Here is a 25,217-nt window from a genome sequence, read left to right as displayed (position 1 = left end):
AAAAATTTAAGGACTATTTAGAAAAACATTATAAGTTATATGAATGTTAAGAAACTGCATGATTTGGAAAATATAGCTCCTGCAGCAAGATTTGGTATATTGGAAATTAAGATATGATTATGAAAGGACTAAAGTTTAAAATAACATGGTATTTATATCAGGGTAAAAGTAAATAGATAATAAGTATTTTGAACCCAAAAGAGATTTATCTGAAAACACAAACAACACATGAAACAAGGTATTAATTTGGTGACTTTTTTATTGTAAAGAAAGCATGGGGAGGAAGACGTGGGGAAGTCCAATTGGTTATGAAAATTGCACTGGAAAGTTGGATTTCTTTTATTCTTATTCTTTTCTTTCTTTTTTCGCTATCTTGCTGGATATCTGACTTTATATCTGTATTTGGAAAAAAGCAATAAAAATATTTAAAAAAACAAAAACAAAAATCATTCTTTTAGATCTTGGCTCACCTTTCTTGTGTAAAGCCTTTGGAATAAGCACCCAGGCCTCACAACCAAACACACGGAGGTAGTGTACCTTAGGCTTCTTTCCATGCAGCAAGAAATACGGCGTATTTCCTACACTAGAGTTGTACACTCTGTTCTGCGTATGCACCACAAATCTCCAAGCCTCCGACCAATACTTTTGGGGTAGCCCTGCATCCCACAGGATCACAAACACAGCTTCCTGCACCGTCCTGTTCCGTCTCTCTGCGACCCCATTCTGTTGCGGAGAGTAAGGAGCGGTCAATCTGTGGCTAATCCCCTTCTCCCTAAAGAAATCCTGTAAAGCAGAACCAGTGAATTCACAACCTCTGTCACTTTGAAAGCCACGAACTTTGGTGGAAAAGGTTAACTCAACTGCAGTGATCCAATCCCTGATCATTTTAGCCGCCTCCCCTTTCTTTCTCAGAGAGAAGGTCCAAGCAGACCTTGAAAAATCATCAACCAGAAGGAGAGAGTACTTTGATCCCCCCAGTGACTCAACTGACATGGGTCCACACAAATCTGCATGAATTAACTCAAAGGGTTGTGTGGTCTGTCTCTCTGACTTTGGGTAGGAGCATGTCACAATTTTTGCCTGTTTACATGCATTGCAATCTAAAAATTTGTCACAAATATTAAATTTGCACCCTTGTGTCAGCTCTGGTGGTTTCTGAAGATATCTCCAATTCAAATGGGCGAAGCGTCTGTGCCAAATATGCGAACAACCATGATGGGGCGCCACATTCACACATTGCCCCTTCGCATCTTCGGTGTCCGCCGTTTACGCCTGAAGGAGTATTTTCAACACACACAACAACAAGACAAATCAGAACAAACAACAACTTCACAACACAACACCTCTCAACCCACTGGGAAACAACAACCACCCTCCCAACAGAACACTGACCACCAACTACCTCCAAAAAAGTGTTACACAAAAAGGGACTCCACATGGACCCCTCCTGATGGACGCAATACCACACTGTACTTGTACATTGACTGCTTCCGCCACAGAATCCAAACAGATGTGACCAGAAAACACCATCGCTTACAACAAAATCTAAACCATGCTGAAAGGAGAGCCATAGATAATCTCAGAAACAACCCAGACATTATAATTAAAGAAGCAGACAAAGGTGGAGCTGTTGTCATCATGAACAAAACTACATTCAGGAGGCTCACAGACAACTTTCCAATACCGCCTTTTACACAAAATTGGACTCAGACCCCACACAAGAATACAAGAAAGAACTGAACAAGATTGTTAAGGAGCTACCCCCACACATCCAGGAACAGATCCTCACCAACACACCAACAGAACCTCGACCAGGAACTTTCTATCTTCTACCTAAAATACACAAACCAGGAAATCCAGGACGCCTCATCATTTCAGGTATTGGCACTATTACAGTGGGTGTCTCCGGTTATATGGACTCTGTTCTGAAACCATATGCCATCAGTGCTCCCAGCTATATACGTGACACCACAGACTTTCTGAGGAAAATACAATCTTTAAATAATCTTCCCAACAATACTATACTAGCTACTATGGATGTGGAATCTCTATATACCAACATCCCACACAACGATGGTTTACAAGCTATAAGGAACACCATTTCAGATAAAACCACAGTGGACCTTGCCACCAAACTCTGCCAATTTGTCCTTACCCACAACAACTTCAAATTCGGTGATGACCTGTTCCTTCAGATCAGCGGCACAGCAATGGGCACCCGCATGGCCCCACAGTATGCCAACATCTTCATGGCAGACTTAGAACGTTTCCTAAACTCCTACCCACTCAAACCTCTCTTGTACCTGCGATACATTGACGATATTTTTATCATCTGGACACATGGTCAACAGACCCTGGACACCTTTCACCAGAAATTTAATGATTTTCACCCCACAATCAACCTAACAATGAATCAATCTATGCAAGAAATACATTTTTTGGACACTACTATAAAAATACAGGATGGGCGCATAGACACCACCTTATACCGTAAACCAACTGACCGACAAACATATCTACATGCCTCTAGCTACCATCCCAAACATACCAAACAGTCCATCTGTTCCAATTCTACAGACAGAGACTCTCACCTAAGAGATCTACAGCAAACCTTTTTAGAACTAAAATACCCAGCAGATGAAGTTAGACAACAGATCAACAGAGCCAGACTGATACCCAGAGAGAACTTGCTGCAAGACAGACCCAAAAAAGAAAACAACAGAACACCTCTAGTCATCACATACAGCTCCCAAGTTAAAACAGTACAACGCATCATCAGAGATCTACAACCTCTCCTGGACAATGACAGTTCTCTTTCTCAAGCTCTGGGAGGAAGACCTTTCATTGCCTACAGACAGCCACCTAATCTTAAACAACTCCTAACCCACAATAATACTACAACCAGACTTAACACGGACACTGGCACCAGAGCCTGCAATAAACCCAGATGCCACATATACCCGGACAACACCATTACTGGCCCCAACAACATCACACATACCATCTCGGGACTATTTAATTGCTCATCGTCTAACATTGTGTATGCCATCAAATGCCAACAGTGTCCTTCAGCTCTCTATATTGGACAAACAGGCCAAACCTTACGCCAAAGAATAAACGGACATAAATCTGACATCAAGAATCACAAAACAGAGAAACCAGTAGGAGAACACTTCAATCTCCCAGGACATTCTATACAAGATCTAAAAGTAGCTGTTTTACTACAAAGGAATTTCAGAAATAGACTGGAAAGAGAAGCTGCTGAATTGCAACTCATTACCAAACTCAAAACCATGGAGAGACCTGGTCTGAACAAAGACATTGGATTCTTATCTCATTATACATGACTAAGCCATTTTTCACCTTCTCACCCCTTGCCTTTTCCTGTAAGACCTATTGCAGTCGTTAAGAGTCGTCAACAGGCTCATCTCAGCTATCTGCCAATCTCCCATTCCCACCACCCTTCTGAGTAATACCCCTCCCCACCTTCTCACTATATAGAAGGATCTGGCAACTTCTGTTTCAGTGTATCTGAAGAAGTGTGCATGCACACGAAAGCTCATACCAAGAACTAACTTAGTTGGTCTTTAAGGTGCTACTGGAAGGATTTTTTTTTATTTAAAATAGGGGCTATAGGAACTGTAAATAGAACCTCTGCTGCATTTTGGACCAGCTGAAATTTCCAAGTTGTCTTCAAGGGCAGCCCCACTAGGGCTGCCCCTTGGCTGCGTGTATAGACCAGGCCTAACATTATGCTGAATGACTGCTTGCCTTCTACTTGTCTAGAAATCACTGAAGATTTAGGTGCATGTAAAACAGAGCTTAGCATGGTGCACATAGTTAGACTGCAATCAATCTTGAATGCATCCCCAGAGTGTACTAACATTTCCTTGCACATGGGTGCTTTCCCAAAAGCTAGTAAATTACCTGTTTAGAGAGATTAAGTGAGGGGGCACAGCAACACGCAAACTATAATTTAAAGGGACAAATGCCACTTGCTCTCTTCCCTTCCTTGCTGAAATTAAAACCTCCAGGAAACTTAATGTGCATCTTTCATAAAGGGAAAGGGGAAGCGGAAAAGGCTGCACTCGCTTTGGTAAAGAAATATTTTTTATTACCATTCAGACGCATTTCATTCTCTTTTCGAAAACCACAAGTACCAAGAGGAATATTACACCCATAACTTGGTTTGCTAAAAATTAATGCAAGGCGAAATTATGCTAAGAGAACTGGCTGAGTTTAATTGCAGTTGCCCCTGTAAAATATTTTGATGCTACTGCTGTAAAAATGCAGAATGAGAACATTACAGTTCTATTAAATGCCAGTAAATTTAGAAGGTAAGTCATGCTCACCACAATGTGGAATATTCTGTTTTTCTCCCCCAAACCTTTTGATCTTCCTTATCTGTAATTTTCAAGGGCTGGTTCACACATACGTGACCCAGCAGGGCAATTTTTATTAATTGACATACCGGCTCTCACTCCAGCGAGCTCAAGGAAACCTACATATCACAACCTCCCACATTCAATCCTACATCAATAGCCTAGTGAGATCATTGTTAGGATGAGAGAGTATGCAGCTGTCCCAAGGTCACACACTGGGTTTCCTGGTGCAGAGCTATAGCTTGGGGGTAGAGCATCTGCCTTGAATGCAGAAAGACCCACGTTCAATACCTGGTTTCCTTGGAGGGTCACTGCCAGTCAGTGTCAATAATACTGAATTGTATGGTCTGTCTTACCATAAGGCAGCTTCGTATATTCTAGTGATAATGGTGAGGTTGAACCTATACACTCCTCCCCAAGTTCTGGTCTGACACTGTTAGCTACTATACTTAACTAACAATCATCAAATTTTATGGTCACACCAAGCTGGGAGGGGTACCCATTGCTGTTGAATGCAGAATCAGGATTCAATATGACCTAAACAGATTGGAGAACTGGTCCCATACTAACAAAATGAATTTCAAAAGGGACATATGTAAGGTTCTGCACTTAGGAAGGAAGAACCAGATGCACAAATATAAGTGTGCATGTGCGGCATCCCATATGAAGTGAGCATGTGCGTCAGCCCATACGCTCGCTGTGCAGGAGGAAGCCTGTGGCAGCCGATACGTACGCTGAGTGAAATGTGCCCATATGGATTGCGTGTGCATTCAGCCGATCTACCACTAGGGGGAGGCAGGGGCCAACAGGAAATGGGGACAAAGATTCATGGAGCAACAGGAAGCACAGGGGGAATCTAATCAGGGGCGCAACCAGTGATGGAGGAACCCTGTCCGGCACCTGGGGTGGGTCAGCCTGTACGTACTGTGCATGTGTGCCATCCCGTAGGTAGTGCACATGTGCGTCAACAGCTTAGGCAGTGGGCATGCACAGCGACCATACGGGCTGCCGCACATGCGCACTCCATACGGACTGCCACTTAATCGCGGTGGCCATACGGGCAGTTGCTAATGCGCGTTGGATGTACGGGCTGCCGTTTGCACAGCGGCCAAATGGGCCGCCGCATGAGTGGCATCCTGTACAGAGTGTGCATGTGCAGCAGCTGGTATGGACTGCGCATGTGAGATGACCACACGGAATACTGCACATGGGTAGTCTGTGCAAAATGTTGCACATGCGCACTTCGTACAGGCTGCTCCTTGTGCGCGGCGGTCCTATTGGCTGCCTCTTGTAGGGAGTCCATACGAGCTGCCACCTGCACGGCGACGGTACAGGCTGCTGCACAAGTGGCACCCCGTACAGACTGTGCATGTGTGGCATCCCATACGAAGTGAGCACATGCGTCAGCCCATACGGTCACTGTGCGAGAGGCAGCCTGTATGGAAGCCCATATTGACAGTGCACGAGAACGGCAGCTGATACGTATGCCGTGTGAGCTGTACCCATACGGACTGCGTGCGCATTCGGCTGATCTACCACTAAGGGGAGGCAGTTGCCATCTTTCAACCGGCACAGAGTGGCATCTGTGGCAGCCTGCCCCCTCTTCTCCCATTTCATACGCCCCTGGGTGCAACAGGAAATGGAGGGCGCATTTCAGTGCCACAACAGGAAACGGGGGGGGGGGAATTGGTGGCACAACAGGAAATGGGGACCCAGATTCATGGCGTAACAGGAAGCACAGGGGGACCCTAATCAGCGACGCAACCAGTGATGGAGGAACCCTGTCTGGCACCCGGGGTGGGTCAGCCTGGACAGAGTGCGCATGTGTGGCATCCCATACGGAGAGCGCATGTGTGTCATCAGCTTAGGCACTGGGCATGCACAGCGACCATACGGGTGGCGGTATTGTGCGCAGTACGTATGGGATGCCGCACATGCGGGCTCCATGCGGGCTCCCACTTAATCGTGGTGGCCATACAGGCAACTTACTAATGCACGTTGGATGTATGGGAAGCCATTTGCACCGTGGCCGAATGGGCTGCCGTACGAGTGGCATCCCGTACGGAGTGTGCATGTGCCCCAGCTGGTTTGGACTGCACATGGGTGACGACCACAGGGACCCTGCACATGGGCAGTCTGTACAGAATGTTGCACATGTGTAAGAGTTATGGCAATAGCTCCAGCATACATGTCATTCCATCCTTTGCTCACAGTTTCCTTGCAAACAGAACCTTCGCATACCAACCTTCACTTGCGCAGCCCTTCTCACACACGTTTCAGTTTTCATTCTATTCAATAATTTCTACAACAATAGCATGAAAAATGAGATATGCCTTTGTCTGATCCAGTGGAGCTCTTCTTATGTTCTTAAATGCTACTCTTTATCAGTTGCCAAAGCGTGTTCCAAACATGTGTTCCAATTAACGCCTCCCACATTTGATTTATTGTCCCTTTTCCTGACCCTGTGCATATCCCTCTGTTCTTCAAGAGGATATTCCACTAAAATAGTCCAAAGCCAATGTCTTATCCTTCTCAGTGGACATTCTTGTGAGTCATTAAGTAATGATGGAAATCTCAGGGAAAAAACAACTAGGCTAATAATATAAACATCCATCAGTTTATGGAAGCCAAATATTTCTCTGATAAATTATAGGCCCCTGTTTATTAAGATCAATATTTTAGTAAGAACAATATTTTTAGCAAGACTACATTAACCTTTATTATTGTTGAGCAATGAATAATCATGCCTTGTACATGGCAAATGAATGGTTTCAAGACTAGCAACAAAGGCAGCTGCCCTGTACTGAGTCAGATCATTGGCTCATCAAGCTCAATATTGTCAGCACTGTGTGGCAGCAGGTCTCCCGGATTTCAGACAGTATTGGGAGAGACCCATATGAAATCTGGGAGAAGCCAGGGCCTTTCTTCAGAGAAAGAAAGATGCTCTACCATTGAACTACAGTTCTGCTATGCCATATCCAGGTACACACCCCACACAAGCTGTTACAAAAATATGCAAAAACTGATTGTGTCTGAAGCTGCAGAAGCTGTGAATAGCTTCTCTTGTGGTGAACTACTGAACTCAAGGCAGTAGCTTTCCCCTGACATACTTTCAGTTCCAGGACAGAAAGAAGCATAACAGCAGAGGTAGATTTAGAGGAGCATGATTAGTTCAGTTGCACTGGGTGAGGAGCCTCAGGGGCACTACAGGTGATGCAGCAACTTTGTTTTAGAATAGTGTGTGTGAAGTGGTGGGTGCCTATGATATTTGAGATGCCAAGGTCCAACACTGATAACAGGCTTCCTGTTCCAGTTGAATGTTGTTTGTGCAGCATGACCTCCTCAAGCTCTGGCATAATCCTATATCCTTTGTTAATCTTCGATCTTCACTTCCTCCTTAATGTTTCCTCCAGGCTTGTCAGGCTTGCCATGATGGCTGCCTCCATGGCTGAAGGCAGTATGCCCTGGGACAACAGTTGCTCAGAATCACAAGCGGGGACACGACTGTTGCACACAGGTTCTGCATGTAGGCTTCATGCTGGCCTCTGTGAGAACAGGATGCTGGACAGGACGGACTTTTGGCCTGCTCCACCAGAGCTTTTCCTTAGTTCGGACTTCCTCTTGACTACTGGCTGGTTCCATGGCTGCTAGTTCCTGGCTCAGCTCAAATCTTTGCCTGCCATCCAGCCCTGATGTATTGCCCCTTGGTTTGTAGCAATTGATTTATTTGTGCTTGCCTATAGTAGGGAATGGGTAGATCTGTCAGTTTTCTCTGCTCTCAGTTTATCATATTTCCAATGTTAAGTTTGGTTCTTCACATTTACATCAGTTTTTGATTTTTTTTAAAAAAAGACCTCATGAAAATTCACCAGCATTTTTGTATGAATTTATCATAATTTACACTTTTATGCAATTTTGTCTACTATACACATTTTTGCAAAGCATTTTCTCTAAGGTAATGCACTTTTTGCATATTATCATCACTAGTATATATGTATTTTTATGTATATCATACCCTAGGGTATATACACATTACCTGGCTGGAGAACTGCATTTGATAGCTGTGTTTCAGTTTGCATATTGAGGAGCATGATCAGTTCAGACGCACTGGGTGAGGAGCATATTGTTTTAGTAGGTAACTCTGCATTTGAACTGTGAACTGAATCTCCCTCAACTCTGCCCTATGGGTCTGTGAGGTGGCCATTTATTTTGACTGGTGCCCTTCAAATATGTTATTAAAACAGCTTTCAATAAAACATCAAAACAACAGTAAAATAACTTGCACATTAAAAGATGTTAAAAATAACCATATAAAATAAAAGCATAAAAATAATCCATTTTTTTAAATTTACGGAAGTACTGAAATCAATTTGCAACAGTTATATCTGTGACAAAAGAATAATATTAAGCTCACACTGCTATTGAAAACATAGAGTCTTATTTAATCAGGGTGCTATATGCACAAATGTTTTAAACTGGGGAGGGGCACAGATTCACACAAGTTTTTTTAAAAAACACCACCACCAAAACCTGGGGAATTTGTTTTTAAATGCCTTCTGGAACTGGAAAGACATCAAAGTGGAGCCCAGGCAAACTTCTCTGCGGACAGCATTCCACAGCTGAAATGCCACCACTGAAACTCTCTCTCTCTCCAGCAGCCTGCCATACCTCAGCCCATGTGAGAATTTGGACAAGGACTTTTAATGAGACTCTCAGGGAATGGGGAAGTACAGGTGGAGACTAGTGATCCTTCAGGACCCCTGGTGGAACCACTGCTAGAACCCAAGCTTTTACTATGGCCTTTCTGGCCTCACCACCAGTCCCATGGAAATGGTTTTTGGTTGCCACCACACTGCTGCAATAACTAGCTCAGGTAGGAGGTTAAAGCAGGAAAGGGGTGGCTGAGAAGCAGTGGGATCTGTGGAAACCCCTACTGCAGAGGTAGACAATTAGACAATGTGTTCCACCCCAGATGTTGGTGCATTCATGTTTATCCATACCCACCCCTGGGGTGCCTAGCAGGTACTAAGAGCCAAGGGAGCAACAGGGGGCTCTGGAGGTGTAAACAACGATCAGACTTTGAAAGGTTGGCATCACTGGACCAAGTTAATCAGTGCTGTTTAATTGATCAAACTAAATAGGTTTGATTGGATTTTTAATAAATGTGCAAATAATTGCTCCTGTTTTGAATTTTATTGTGTTATTATATTCCTTAGTGCTCAAGTAGCTCAGCTGCTTAGAGCATGGTGTAGATAATGGCAAGGTTACAGGTTCAGTCCCCTTATGGGACAATTGCATACTCCCCCTGCATTGCAGGGGGTTGTACTAGATGATCTTCAAGGTCCCTTCCAGTGCTATGATTCTATGAATTATTTGCAAACTGCTACTGTGAATGATGCATTTTATGGGGTAGGGGGCACTGGGGATGAGTTGACGGAAACTAGGGGGATAGCCTCAGAAAGTTTGGGAACTACTGATGTAGAGCATTTGAACCCTGGTCTTGGGAACTTTGGATGCCCTAGATTTAAATGCAGCCTCCTGAGCCAATAAATGCAAACAAGGCTTATTGGCTGGAAATCTGGACCCTTTACGGTCTGAAGGAGACAACAAAAGCAGGTGCACAAAACTTTAGGGCAAGTAACATGGCTGATGATTTGTGTTAGGCTTGGTGGGGTCATAATATAAATCTCTTCAAATCTAGCAACAACTTGGCAGGAGAGGTTGTCTTTTGTGTCTACTTGCTGTACCACCTCTTCTGCCCCCCCCCCAAATCTTTGCTCCTGCTGTCCCTCCACATTGCCCCCAACTCCAAACCTGCTTTTGACGAGTGGGAAATCCCACATATGTCTTCTTCACTTGATTCTTTTAGCAGGCTTCTGCTTAATATGTGCAACAATTTCTCTAGATGTGCCCATCAGCACTCTCATCCTTTCAAAGGACTCTGGCAGCCTTCCCAGAAAAGCAAGACTTGGGTCACTGAAACCAGTTGCCAGGAAGGCGGATGGATAATCCTCATTCCAGCTATTTGTTCAAGATCCTACTTCTCCTTCTATGAAATAAAACGTGCCAGAAAGTCCATCACTTTAAAGAGAAAGAGTTGCCTCAAAGGTTTCAGGTGTGTACACATTTTGCAGCAGCATTTCAAAGGCTTACACAGACCCTCTGAATGGTGACCTCAGAGTCAGGTTATGCGTAAAGTCATTTATCACGCAGTACAACTCCATCTGTGTAATCATATTTGCCTTCCTTCTACTGATGCTACAACCTCCGCTTAGATTGGGTCCGTCCCCCCCCCACACACCCTTGCAATCTGAACATCTTCAGTACTGAAAGACAGAAACCAATGTAGAACCACTATAGCAAGCTAAACCACACAAATTTCCATGTTGTTTCTTGTGGACTATCACCCACATCATGTATTGCCTCCTTGGGATTAAGGCAAGTGAGCATAATAACTTACGGTGATGAAAGTTGTGGTATTGGCACACCTAGCCCTGAGCAGTTATCTGATATGAAGTCCTCAGAGCATGAATCAGACACCTCACTGTTTGAGGTCCTTGTGGAGCAATGCTGAGGATCTCCTTGAGGAGCCCTCCAGGTGGATGCCTGGTAAGAACTCCTGGAAGAGGTGGAGTGGCCTGCCCACAGTCTTCAAAAGTGCAGGCACCAAAAGCTTTGGGTCCAGGATGAAGAGCAGTAGCACAGTTGTGTTTATGGACCTAGAGGTGTTGATCCAATTGTGAGTAAGCAAACCCCAAGACTCCTTCACTTGAGCCAGCAGCTGGGTTTGGGTGTGGTTTAGGGGACTGCAAACCCCGTCTTCTGGTTGCTGGGGAAAACACAGGTCTGTGGCTTCTGGTTTGGTTTCCTCACCTTGCTGTGTTGCACCTTGCTTGAATGCCCTGTGATAAATTGAGCTTGTGCTGTTGTGTGACCTTGTCTCTATATCATGTTTGATTCCTTTTCTGTACTTGACCATCATTTCTTTGCACGATGCTGCCTCTGCAGCCCTATCATCATTGGTGACTACTTTGGTGAAGGCATATTATCTTCTGTAACTGGGACCTTAGACCCTAAGAGCAGGTCCTGGAACAAGGGTGGAAAGCTCATGAATCATCTCTAGTGATGGGAAAGTCACAGTTGTATGAAACTCTGAGTTGTAGACAGTGCTATTTTTCTAGAGAGAGGTGCTGGAACTCACCATGAACACTTCCCACATTCTCATAGAATGGCAATGGCACCTGCCTGAGAGGTGCTGGACCTGAGTTTCAGCAAGTTCTGGCTGAAAAAAGCTCTGGCTGCACAGCATATTTTCAACAGCAAGAAATTATGCCATATTTGTTGAGCATTCCAGCAGGTGCTAACACTGTATGCCAGGGAAGATGTTGCTGGACTCCAAATCCCATTGCACCCAACCAGCATGGTCAATGGTGAGGGACCTGGAGCTCAATAACTACTGGAGGGCCACAGGCTCCCCAGAATCATAGAGTGTAGAATTGGAAATGACCCCTGAGAGTCATCTAGTTCAATGCTCTGCAATGCAGAAATCTCAGCTAAAGCATCCATGACAGATGGCCCTCCAACCTTGGCTATCCCACGCCTGGGAGGGCACCCTCCGCACCCTGCACCCCTCGAGAGAGCGCCCACCCTGGGCAGTGTGGGCATATGCTCCACTGCTGTTACCAGCGTCAAGTATTGGAGTGAAATCAGCATAACATTTGGAGAACCACTTTTTCTACCTGCTGTAGCAATTGGAATGTGCTGTGCTAGATGCTGTATGATTTTTAATTATATTTTTTATTGCTGCATTTATTACATATGCTGAATTCTATAGACTTCAAATTACGATACAATGCAATGCAACATAAGAGAAGAAGCATTCAATGCAATTAAAAAACAATATGGATATTAAATGTAATAGATGTGCAGTCTCCCATCTTCAGTCACAAAGCCATGGACACCCCCACAGGCTACCTGAATGAAATTTGTTTGGGAACCCCTGGCCCATTTATAGCTTTTGCCAAATGCAGACAACAATAAAATATATAAAACATCTGTGCAGAAGAGTGGGATTCATTTAAATAATGAATTGGGGCTACATGACCACAGCAGACCGCAGAATAGAATCAGAAGAACCTACTGGATCAGGCCAGTGGCTCATAATCTAGCATCCTGTACTCAGAGTGGCCAACAAGATGCCTGTGGGAAACCTACAAACAAGAGCACTCTCCCCTCCTGAGGTTTCTAGAAACTCATTTTGAGATACATTGCTGCTTCTGGCCAAGTAGGCAGAGCATAGCCATTGTGGTTAATAGCCACTGACAGCCTTATCCTACACAAATTTGTCTAGTCCTCTTTGACTGTCTTCTTTGGATGGGCCTGTGTGTTGCTGGAGTCTCATGGTGGGAACAACACCTCCACAATGCAGTCCTTCTTCTTACAGTGGGAGTTTCTCCCCCTGCCCTCCGTGTTTTTATAAAAGAAGCCAAGGGAATCCAGGAGAATGAACTGATAATAGTGAGAGTGTTTCACTTTGTGAGGAAATAGAAATGCTGTTAGAGGAAATTATGAGACTTGGCGGGGGGAGGGGGGAGACAGATAAAATGGCAGAGAGACAACTCATGGAGGGTGTCTATGTGAGTCTGTCTTGAACATACCATCTGCAATTTGAAATGCCTGTCGGTTTCCAAGTGGAAGTTCTACCCATGAAGGGCTGACGTGATGACACCTTTGTGGTATCAGTGCCCCGCTTGTGTGCATTCTTTCCTAAACCACAGTTTAATTTTACATCGGCCTGACACTGTGCTCTTTCTCAGTCAGTAGGATTGAGTCAGTTTGTGTTTAACATCAGGCTTACCTTAACATTTACATTGCTAAACCGTAGATTAAATCGTGTGCTATGCATTACATAAGGAGATTTGCTTTCTTGTTCTACTGATGTTTACACAGTGGCGAGGGGCGAGGGGAATTAAGTTGGACATGAAATGGAGGTGGGGGGAATCAGTCGTTGGTTTACCCAGAAGTACTGCATAGGCTATAGCAGGAGGTATGGGTGTTTGCTGGAGAATGAAAGGGGGGGCATTCCTTTGGTGAAAGTATGGGTGGGTATTCTGTGGACCTCAATACCCACCAGCCCCAGGCATCATGGCTAATGGTAGGTGCAGCACTATGGTACTTGCTCCCACAGGAGGCAGTGATGGCCAGCAATTTGGATGGCTTTGAAATTCGTGGAAGAGGAGAAGGCTACTGATGCCTCCACAGAACAGGATTAGACACTAGATAGACATGGCTAATCCATCAGGCTCTTTCGATTTTCTAATGTCAGGGCTGAAGGAAATGTAGTATCCAGCTACATTTTACTCAAAGCAGACCCATTAAAACTGATAGACCTAAGTTGATAATTGCCATTAGTTTCAATGAGTCTGCGATCAGTAGAAAGTAGTGGAAGACTACCCACTGTAGAATGGTATCAAACTGCTACTGGCAGTAGAACATAGAATTAGATCCAGACTGAAGTTGGATCCACATAATATGTTTATAGCTTTCCCCAAAGAATCCTGGGAAATGTAATTTGTTAAGGATTCTGGGAATTGTAGTGCTGCGAGGTAAATTGTGAGGAAAAGGGCTCCATGGGCTCTGAAAATTATAGTTCCCATAATTCTTTGGGGGAAAGTTATGTGTATGTGTTAAATATAAGGTGTGGATGTGCAGTCAATCACACAGAGCACAGTCTCACTGACTGGGTTCTATTCTAAGTATGACTAGTAGAAGTGCAATCTTGTGTATTTGGTAGGTAGCTGTGCATACTGACCAGAACAGAAGGGCTATCCTTTTCTTACATATGCTTAGGTGGTATCTTTCTGCAGCCAAAGCTTGCTTCTCCCGGTGTGAGGTTTAATCCACACTACAAGGATGTATCCCAAATAGCAATACCGCTACACAGATGTTCAGCGATGCCTCTATCACTTTTGAGTGGAATTACCACAGCCTCCTTCCTTCCTTCCTTCCTTCCTTCCTTCCTTCCTTCTTCCTTCTTCCCTCTCACCTTCCCCCTTCCTATTGTGGTGTTGGAAGGAGAGGTCATCTAACCCAAGCCTCTGTTCAATTCAAGATCTTACAATCAGGGGGGGGGCAACTTGAATAAAATATTGGGGAGAAGGAAAATATGCCCCACCCTGCAAAACCAATCACATGATGGGATACACCCACATGATTTGAATGACATTGTCTTGGGCGGGTGCAAAGGGACCTCAGCCCCTAGGAGTTGGCCCCTATGTTTACAATGTAGGAGGCAGCTACACGTGTACCTGACAGATGACCATGTACCCTCTGCTTCTCTTGAGGCATGCTGTTGTTCCACTGCCATAACTTTCTCATAAAGTTTAGCCAAAATCTGATTGCTAAACATTTCCACTGGCCTACTAGAGTAAGCCTGCTCCATCTTCTCTGTGACAGGCCTCCTGATCTAAGAAGGGTTCTATCATGCCTCTCCTTAGTCTTCTCTGGGCTATATGCCTCTTTCCTTCTTTCCTTCCTATGAAGAACTGCTGCCAGAGAAACTCTAAGTTGTAACTGCAACCTGTTTATGGGCTTCCCCTAGGAATAATTCTAAAAGTGCACCCACAGACGCAAAGTTCTGAATGATCAGGCCTTGAAATCATCCAGAAAAATTGTTCAAGTTCTCTGGAATGTGGTAAATCTCAAGTTTCGCCACATGGGGGCACATCCAGAAGAAACTGTCACCCTGTGAAAAATGACAGGTAAAAATCACATTGTGGCAAGTTTTAACTTATTGTGAAAGACTGTGGGGATCTGGCTGTAGCAAGGACAGCCTGTGAGGGTTACAAAACTTCAAGCAGCACCAGATTGGGACATTTTGACATGCTAATTGGGGGAAAAAATCACCTCTCTAATTCTGTAGCCTTACTCTGAGGTAAATATTGGGGGAAACTGCCATATATGGAGGCAGCTGATTCATTTAGCTCATTGTTGTCAACAATGTTGGATCTCCAGGTTTCAGATAGAAGTTTCTTCTAGCCTAACCAGTACATACTAGGTTATTTGACCTGCACTGTCTGCATGCAGTGCAGGTATTCTACCCCTGAGATACAGTCTGTCATCTCACACCTCTCCCTGTCACCTTGGCAACCCTTGTTTTGCACAGACCTAAAAACTTTCTCTGATGTGTAGGTGCCTGGCCATTGTGTCATAATGGCTTTAATTCAGCCAGCCTGGTGGCCAGGCGGGTTGGCATCTACTGGCCCGTGGATTCCTTAGCTGCCACAATTCTGTAGCTAGCATTTTTCCTTCCTATCCCAAATATTAGCTAGATTTTGACATTCATTAACTTATTGGGTTTAGCAGACTCTCTCCTTCCCACCCCCCACCATAACATTAGCAAAACTATGTGTTTCTGCCAATTGCTGCTCTTAGCAAAAGGGTCACTGTGTGGTTTATCATTCATATAGAGGTGGCTGGAACCTATTTGTGCTGTTAGGAAGAAAGGCTGAGAGGCCAGAGGAAGGTGGAGACAAAGCCAATGATAGGCAGAGCTACCTAATTCTAGTTTTGTCCCCCATTCTCCTCCTTGCTAAGTCCTACAGGGGTGAAGCTGAGAAGGAGCACGAAGAAGATGACGGACAGGGGCACATGCTAAGCTGGTTGTAAAAAAGAAGGCAAGCAAATTTGGGCTGTCTGAGAGCAGACTGAGGCTGATAGGGCTTTGCCCCATTCGCCCTGATGGGCCAGTCTCCACTGCTTATATATATATATATATATATTTCAACTGTGTACAGAAATGTCAGGCCATCTGTTACTGCACTCCTTATTCATATTTATTTGGAGCATTTGTACCCACACTTCAACCAAAAAGGCTCCCGGGGCAGCTTACATACAATCAAAGAAAGATGGTCCCTATCCTCAAGCTCGCAGTCTTAAAAAATGAAAAGAGTGGGAACCATGGTGGCTCAATACTTTATTGACTAGGGGTTGCCAGGCTTAAGACGGACAGTAGTTGACTAGTGAGACATGATGATCTCTCCTACCACCAAAGGCAACCAGTAGTGCTCATACCTTATGCCAATCAAATTGAGTTTATAAGTCATAACTGTTGCCTCCCGCATTGCTTTTGCTGTGTTAGCAGCACTAAAGGAACCTCTCCAGGGCATAAGCCTGGGCAGCGTGCATTAAGGTCCTGGGCTGCCCAGGTAACAAGATCGCCCCCCTTGACCTCACTGATGTGGTCCAAAGGAAAGCAGAGCAATACACTTGGCACCAGCTTGGCTGCAGGAGTTGCTGGAAAGAGCTGTACAAGGAGCCATCTAATTGCCTTAGGGACTCCACTCTGGATTTGTGTAGGGTTTACTCCTCAGCCTTTTCTTTTGCTGAAGATGTCCTGCAAGGCAGCAGGTACAAATGGTTCCTCAGGGTGTACTCCTGAAGCCTTTTTCAGTAATCAGTATATCTACAAGGCAGCAGAGGTTTAGGATAAGAGTATTCCTTCTCCCAGGTGGGCTACCTTACCAGGTAGAGAAGATCCAACTGCCCCTTGGACAGGAGGGAGGAGGAAAATAAACACTAAAATTCAGACACCAGTTTCTAACTAGTTGTTCCTACATGGACTAGCTGGCATAGTTCAAGAGCAAGGAGGTTCCTGATGGAGCTGGGCCTCCAGAAAAGCTGATTAAATGAACCCTGCTTACTGTTTCTCCCACTGAGAGAGAAAGGCTGCCCCCAAGTGACAGTTGCGGGGAGAGGAGGCCTGATGGAACTCGCCTGTTGTAGCAGAGCCGATGGAGTGTGCTCTGCTTCTCAGCTCTCTCAATGCCAGCTCTCATGGTATTTAATGGCTTTTGGGAACCTTACATCACCACCACACACTCAGTACCTCTGTCTCCATGTGTGTCTTCCCACTTACATTTTGACAGCAAGGATGAATCCAATGGATTCAAGTTATAAAGAAGGTAATTCTGATAGTAAAAGCTGTTCAACAGTGGAACTGACTCCCACCAGGAGCTGCTGGACTCTCCTCCCTGGGAGGTTTTTAAGCAGAGGTTGGATGGCCATCTGTCATGGATGCTTTAGTTGAGAATCCTGCATTCCCTATGATTCTATGTTTTGTGGACATGGCAGCCAACAAACAAGCTTGCATGCTGCAGGAGCTACCTCTTCCCACAATCTGGAATCAACCAGAGTTCTGGGTGCATGTCTGTTGGGTTGCATGTGACTGGTCCAAAGTCACCCAGTGAGCTTCATGGCTAAGTGGGGATTTGGACCCTGGTCTCCCAGGTCCTAGGCTGACACCAAAACCATTACTCCACCCCTTGTGATGTGGGATTGCTGATGCTGCAGTTTTAGATAACAATGAAGTTATTTGAATGCTGAAAATATTAACATCAATATTCAAACATCTTTTTAATTGTACTCCTAGAGGCCATGGGCATAGCCAAGGGGGGCAGTTGCCCCCCAAACCAATACAAACCCGAGGTTCTGCACCCCCTAACAAAAGCCTCCCCCCCCTCCGTGAACAATCCTGGCTATACCCATGCTAGTGGTGCCACAATAAAACTGCTAGCACATTTCCAAAGTTAAGTAGGGTCCAGTATGGTTTCAAATCCCTGCATTGCAAGGGGTTGGACTAGATGACTCTAAGGGTCCCTTCCAACTTTACATTGATATTCTTATTCTAGTATTGCATGCACATAGAGCAACCCACAATGACACCCGTTTGGAAGCGACCAGAACCCCCGTCTCTCGTCCGCGGCACATGTGAACTCTGCTCCAGCTGCGAATTGGCGAGCGGGGAGGGATGCTAATACAACGCGTCTCCGAGTCGTGGTTCTTGCCGCTCGCTCCACCCCTTGTGGTGGGTGTTGATATTGCTGCCGCCGCCGCTATTTCTGCCTCTCTCAGCCAGCCAGCGAGTCAGTCAGTCAGGCTGCTGCTGCTGGCTGTGGCGGCGGCAGCAGCAGCCACAGCTGAAGCCAGCAGAAGCGAGCGGAAGGAGCTGAGAGCAGCAGCAGAGCTGCCTTCCTCCTCCCCCCTCCGGCCGGAGAGACCATCGCCAGCCCCGGCTTGTCCCCCAAGCGCGGCGAAAGGGAGAAAGCACAGCTCGCCCTCCAGATGCGCTGCTAAGCCTGCCCTGCCCCGGTGACTTCTCCTAGCCGGGCTGGGGGAAGGCGGACCCGGGGAGGGGGGGCAGCCAGCGCTCGGAGTCTCTCCTGCCTCCCTTCGCAACCGCTATGGATCTATTCGACTTTTTCAGGGACTGGGACTTGGACCAGCAGTGGTAGGTTTGATTTCCCACCCCGCTCTTGAATTTCATCATCCTATTGCGATGCCTTCGGGTTGTTGTTGTTATTGTTATTATTAGCATCATTAATAGTGCAGCTCAGAAACCTTTTGTTGCATCTTCCTCTCCCCTCCTTCTCAGTGTCTTGTCCTTAATAATAATATCGAGAGCCATGCACCCGTGGTGGTTTTTGTCCGGAGGTGCGTGATGCGCGTCGCATGCCCTGTTTTTCGGAGGATGCTCCAACTTGGAAGTGGTCCATTTGCAAAACAGGCAGCATCTATGGAAGAAGTCGGCATAGCCTCGCTTCCTTTGAACCCGCTCTAGCATCCCATTATTTGAACCCCCTCTTTGAACCTATTCCCAACTCAATCCGATCCCCTGGGGGTCTTGTGGTGTTTGGGGGGTGGGCGTGGGGGTGTTGTTCACGCATCTTTCATTTTCCATGTTTCAAAATAGGTATCAGGACCTATGCTTTCTTGAACCTGTGGGATAAGTTGCAAGGGTGTGTGTGTGTTGGCTACCAAACCAAAAGCAACAAAAAACAAGGGGGGTTATCCAACCAGCAACACTCCCCCACACTGTTCATACATTGTCTTCATTGTGGCTTTCTCAAACGTGCAGCTTAGTGGTGTCAGTTGCAAGATTTCTGTCTCTCTCGTTTCCAAAACTGCCTGTGATTGTCCCTCCTCCTACCCTCTCTACTGATCCAGAACTGAAGTGATAGGGTCCCCCCCCTTCCTAGTCACTGTCAGATCTCTTATTGTTTTAACTTATAAGCTTTGGAAATATCTTGACCATTACCATGCTTTTCTCGAATTTCAGATATGTTGTGATTTGCAAAGAAGAAGGGAGTTGTGTGTGTTGGTTGTTTTTATTGTGAACTTGCTGCAAAAAAATAAATCAAGCTTGGCATCTTTAAAAAAGAAAAGAAAAATTGGGGTGTTGATACTGGGAGAGCAGAAGTAGTGCAGAAGTTGTGATTTGATTCTGTATTTAACTTGGAAAACAGAGGTGCTTTGTTGCCCATAAATATTTAAATATGATTTGCCAATGTCTGGACTGGTTCTGTGTTTCACTCTGCCAAGCTAACAAGTTGCAATTTGTGCTTTCGCTCTAAAATTTAAAATAATAATAATAATGAGCAACCGGATTGTGGCCATTTGAGGTAGGCTGTAATTTACTAACCAGGCAAGCAAAGTAAGTAAATGAATAAATTTGCATTTTACATGCCTGATTGGCAAAAATCTTGGCGACATAGGTAATATTATGATGTGTTTTGCTGAGAGAAGGGCAGAATCATTTTAATTTGCTGGCATTTTAAGTAAATAATTGTTGAAAATACTAACAATAAAACATATAGATTTTATATCAAGCTAATCAGTGACACTTTGTCAAACATACTGTAGTTGCCCAGCTTGAAAACCCTGAAACACTGTCATGTTTTCATTTATTTTATTTTTATAGCGGTTGAGAATCAGTCTTTGGGACCATAAATTACTTGGTATCAGTTTTAATCAGCAAACCAGCATTGTGGATCTTGTGAAGTGTTTTATCAGCTCTGTGTAAGCCATCACATTATGTCACTTAATAACCTTGCCGTTGTTACTTAAAAGTAATAATCACAATAAAATTAGTGCTCAATTAAATATGCTGCTTCACAGTATCTTTACCCTGCCAAACTAATTTATTTTTGCAGACAGCTGATAACCACTGTATTGCTACTCAAACAGTATTTGCATACAATTTGCCTAATTTATGGTGTGGGTAACATCATTAATTTAATGGAAGCCGTTACAACTGAGCATGGAGGTGTCGTTTGGAAAAGGAAGCATGTTGCGGTGTTTGTAGAGTCCAACACTGGCTGGGATCAGGATGGTGAATGTTGAAATGATGTGTTTGAGAAAGAAGGAAACTGTTAACATGTGTTTTTGTTGTTGAGGTTTTGGTGGAGGTGGGGTGGGGGTGGACAAGTGTTACAATATTTCCTCCTCTTTTCTGATCACCATTAACTTCCTTTATCAAAGTATTGCCGTTTTGATTTTTTTAAAGGCATCTAATGCTTTTGGCTGCAGGGGCTCTTTCGAGAGTTCGTCTCTTCTGATCTCATATGTGTCTCAGCATGGAGTATCTCCATAAATTCTTCGTCTTGTGTGCCATAATAGGCAAATGCATCAATTCGGTGGGCTTGGGTCTGCATGGTGTTGTGTACATGCACTCACTTGGGGTCTCTGTGAATTTGTGTTGATGTTCACCAAACTATTTTCTTCTGGTGAGAAGAATTTGGCATCATAGGCACTCACTCACTGATTTGGCATCATGACCCCCTCCCCAAACAAGCCATAGTCATCTATAATTTAATGGCTACTGCTACACATTTAAATTTTTAACTTTTGTTCACCCTGTGCATCAGGCTCGTGCCTCTACCTTGTTTACTGCTAATTAGCTAGTTATGGAATGAGTGCATTTGCTCCTCAAAGTTGGAAGAAACTGTACATTAAAATCCTGCTTTAAAAAAAACAAAAAAACAAAACTAAACCTGGGTCAATAGGCAATCCACTCAGAGCTTTGCAGCAATTTGCCCCCCTGATTTCAGCGGCACTTACTCCCAAGCAAGTGCATAAGACCGGGGCTGGAATTGACCAGTGCAAACAATTCTGATGTATGCTGGCTGCTGACTGTTACGCATTTACATCTAAGTAGCCTTAAGTTCTATCTTTAAGGAACAACAAAAGATAATTTGCCAGAGATGAGCACACAGCAGCAGCCAATCTCTCCCTTAACCTGAAAGAAGAAGGGTTTGTAACCCTGGGATAAAAATATGCAGTGAATTACTGCAATATGTACATCTTATTCCACACAGTCAATGTGCAAGGACACAACTACATTAAGGAAATGGGATTGTAAATCCAGATGTTTATACAAAACTAGTGTAAGCATATGATTTAATGGAAATTTATATTGTAACCTGCTTGGGGCAGAGAGCTAGTTTGAGGTTTGGTTTTCTCTTGATGACGCTATATAAATATAATAATTATGTTGGGAATGGAAGACCAAAAGCTATATGATAGGTTTGGGGTGGGGTCTGTATCAGAGAACTCCACATGTGTTTCATAGTACATCTTGCAAATGAACCCCAAAGTAAAATTGTACCTGTCTATTTATTTATTCATTACATCCCCCCCCTCACCTAAGGAACTTGGATTGGAATTTATGTAGACCCCCAGTTTTATCTCCACTACCTCTCGGTATATTAAGCTAAAATACAGCAAATGTTCCAAGCCCATCCAAGGCAAATTGTGGCTGTCTGGGGATCTGAAGGCAGGTTTCTCTCCATGCAAAATTAAAACTCTGCCCACTACTGGCTCTCTTAGAAAATGACACATGTTAACAGACATAAGGCTCTGTATCAATCTACGGTAATTACCTTGGCTACATTCATATTGCAGTTTATTTCATTTCCCTGATGTTTTCCTAACTGTTAATTTCCAGATTATATTTGAGCTTCCACATGACATACTCGGCACTTCTAGAAATCTAGTGGCATAAAAAAATGGAAGTTTAGTGGTAATTTCACTAGCATTTTAATCAGGAAAACCAGCACAATTTCCCCCATGTCTGAGTGGACCTTTCATCACCTTGTTTATGGAGATGTGGAGGCCCAGAAAGAAACCTGGGCAACATGGAGTGACAGTGCTCTCCTCAAGCCAGTTTTGTTTTTTGATATTCCCTGGTCCTTTACGAGGAATGTGGAACCAGATAATGTTGGACTTGGAACTCCCATCAGCTCTGGCCAACATGACCTTTGATCTGGGATGATGGGAGCTGGAGTCCAGCAACACCTGGAGGGTCACAGGACTGCCCCTCTTGTCTCCATTGTGACCATGGGACTTTACAGCACTAAGCAAAGCAAGGCAGATTCCTAAGGTACATAGACGATTATATTTAAAGATGGCTGGAGGTTAGGAAGGCCCAGGGGTCAGTAATTAGGAACTCCACAATCTGGATGGGTTTTGATGGGGCTGTTGCAGGAAGAGAGAGTGTTGGCACTAGGTGTGTTCAGGAAACAAATAACAACAATAACAACAACACCACCATCATCACCAACAACAATTTATGCCCCACCCATCTGGCTGGGTTTCCCCAGCCACTCTGGGCAGCTTCCAGCACATATAAAAACAGTAATAATAAATAAGGACAAAGGAAGAGAACTGTCAGAGTCTGAAGTGCTGTGGTTGATCATGAGGTGGGAAGTCCTGGGTTCGAAATGCAGCATGGCCATCAGGTAACTTTAGCCAAGCCATAATGTACCAGCCATTCCTCAGCATCAATAGTATATTATACTGAAATGTGTAGGAACACAGAAGGCTTCTACAGAGTCAGGCCATTGGAGCATCTAGTTCAGTATTGTCCACACTGAATGGCATTGGCTATCCAGGGTTTCATGCAGGGGGCATTACCAGGCCTACGTGGAGAGATGCTGCAGATTGATCATGAGACCTTCTTACCTGGAAATCAGGTGCTCTGCCAGTGATCTAATCTAGTCATTCTCAACTTGTAGGCTTCACTGAGCCAATGTCTATTTGGCTTTTGTGTTGCAGCAGAATCCTAGGTACAGAAAAAAGTCCTTATTATGTTTGATGGTCCGGGGTATTGCTGCTAACAAGCAGTCTTGAGTTATCAGCCTTCTGCTGCAGGGCCCAGATACTCTTTCCTTTCCACTTTTTCAAAAAGAAAAAGAAAATCTTTGCTTACAGGGCATGTGGGGAAACTGACGAGCACAGCTGCGGTGAAACCCCAGACACCCTACACCTTAATTTCCCCCAAGGCACCTGTACCTGTAAATTAGTTCAATTTACTTCCGTGCAAATACCTGCAATGTTGCAGCACCCCTTTAACTGCTTAGCAATGCCCCTGTTGCTCCCAGATAAGACTTGGTAGGCTGTATGGCACAATGGCTACTCCCTTAGTACTATTAATGAATCAAAGCACACCTTCAAAAAAAGGAAAGATAATGCTTCAGAGGGTTTTGTTTGTTTGTTTGTTTGTTTACCTCATAAAAAAGAGAGGTTGATTTACACCAGACATCAACAGTAATCCAATTGCATCAGACGGGGAAGAAAACTGGACATTTATTCAAGAAGCTTAAACTCACTAAACTGTAACATAAATAGAAAGGTCAGAATTTGCCCTGTAGCTGGTGGATCTGAGAATGGAACATCTGTAGGTCAGGTCTCCTTCACTCCCCATATTCCCCCCCCATGCCTCTCTCCTAAACCAAGCCACCTGCTCCCCACCAGGGCATTCCGTCAAACCTACTTCCTCAACTGGGAGTGGGGAACCCTGCTTGCTTGCCAGACAAAGGTGAACTGTTTTTGGTCTCTACCTCAGCACATTTGTGAGTGCTTCTTCCCTTCTTCCCACCTCTCTCCCTCCAATACGCTGCCCTGGGATGCCTTCTCAGTTACTGTGCTTTACTGCCCTGAGGCCTCAAATCACTTATTAAATAACTGTTTCCCTCTGAACACTGGGATGGTTCAATGTTGCCTAATGGGTACGTGTGAAATGGAGTAGATAGATTCCCCCCCCCCTTTTTTCGCGGTAGGAGTTGGAGGAAATTGAAATACTGAATGGAATACTCATTAACAAAAGAAATCCCATCTCTTTCCCCTTCTGTTCTCTTTTTGGAAGTTAAAGTGTGTTTATTTAGGGAATTTGTATTAGGCACATCCCCAAAGTAATTATTTGGGATCATTTTCAGTTTCCCCACTCCCAAACATAAAGGAATTACTCACCATGCTCCTTGCATGTGGTTGAAGGATTAGGATCTGTCAGAATGAGCAGCTGAGTCTAGGAGGAAATAAAATACAGTCCGGTTTGAGGCTTGGGAGGGTGGAATAAGCCCCGCAATTGATTATGCCGTAACATACTAAATTTTTCCTGGTCTTCCATGAGATTGCAAAGGATGTTAAACCAGAGTGGATCCTGGTGTTTGCAAAACACACAGCCTTGTATGCCACTGATGAGTCGAAATGATGAAGTAAGTGTGATTTAGGGGTGGGTTGTTTTGCTCATGAGTAACCTAAGAATGTTGCGGGGGGGAGGGGGTTAAAAAAAGCAGAGAAATCAAGAATGGACTAAAACAAAAGAGTGAGCTTTTAAGAAGTGAAAAGAAAAGAATCCAGAATTTTTGGACAGCTTTATGTAAATGTTGGTTGCACTGTACATATATAAGCCCCATGTAAATCAGATGGAGGTGGGTATGTGCTGTTTGAGTGTAAGATTGCAGGGTAGAGCCTCAAATGCCCTCAGACTTAAGCTCAGGCGCTGCATGCAGGAAGTTGGGAGTTCAACAACATCCAAAGTACTACAGGTTCCCCATCCCTGTGCTGAATTATGTGTGTTATTGTTTGTTTTTCAAAAAGTCCCAGATTTATTATCTCATTTAGAAAATAAATTGAAAGCACTAAGGAAGATGTACCCTCCTTCCTTTCTTTTTGGTCTCCAAGATATCTCACCTATTGGCTTGGTAGAACGACTTGCCC

The 25,217-nt window shown here is 44.4% G+C and overlaps 1 protein-coding gene and 1 long non-coding RNA gene across 6 annotated transcripts in view; one reads left to right on the top strand and one right to left on the bottom strand.

Moving 5' to 3' along the window:
* Window positions 1-14,948: 14,948 nt before the first annotated feature.
* Window positions 14,949-15,484, bottom strand: LOC308578975. Its single transcript, XR_014004239.1, has 2 exons — window positions 15,310-15,484; window positions 14,949-15,126 (listed from the first exon to the last, which is right to left on the bottom strand). It is a non-coding gene; the product is annotated as an uncharacterized lncRNA (long non-coding RNA).
* A 2,816-nt stretch (window positions 15,485-18,300) lies between these two features.
* The window catches only part of AFF2 (ALF transcription elongation factor 2), a 393,570-nt gene continuing 386,653 nt past the window's right edge, over window positions 18,301-25,217 (top strand). For 3 of the 5 annotated variants that reach the window (XM_081178936.1, XM_081178935.1, XM_081178934.1), the window contains exon 1: window positions 18,301-18,669. In XM_081178936.1, the coding sequence (XP_081035062.1) occupies window positions 18,623-18,669 (47 nt within the window). In that variant the 5' untranslated portion in view covers window positions 18,301-18,622. The remainder of the gene's footprint in view (window positions 18,670-25,217) is intronic. The other 2 variants (XM_081178939.1, XM_081178937.1) reach the window with 1 other exon arrangement.

The sequence above is a fragment of the Podarcis bocagei genome (assembly GCF_964188305.1).
Source record: "Podarcis bocagei genome assembly, chromosome: Z".
Taxonomy (NCBI): Eukaryota; Metazoa; Chordata; class Lepidosauria; order Squamata; family Lacertidae; genus Podarcis; species Podarcis bocagei.
The sequence above is the reverse complement of the archived record's forward strand: the minus strand, read 5'-3'. Positions and strand labels throughout refer to the sequence as shown.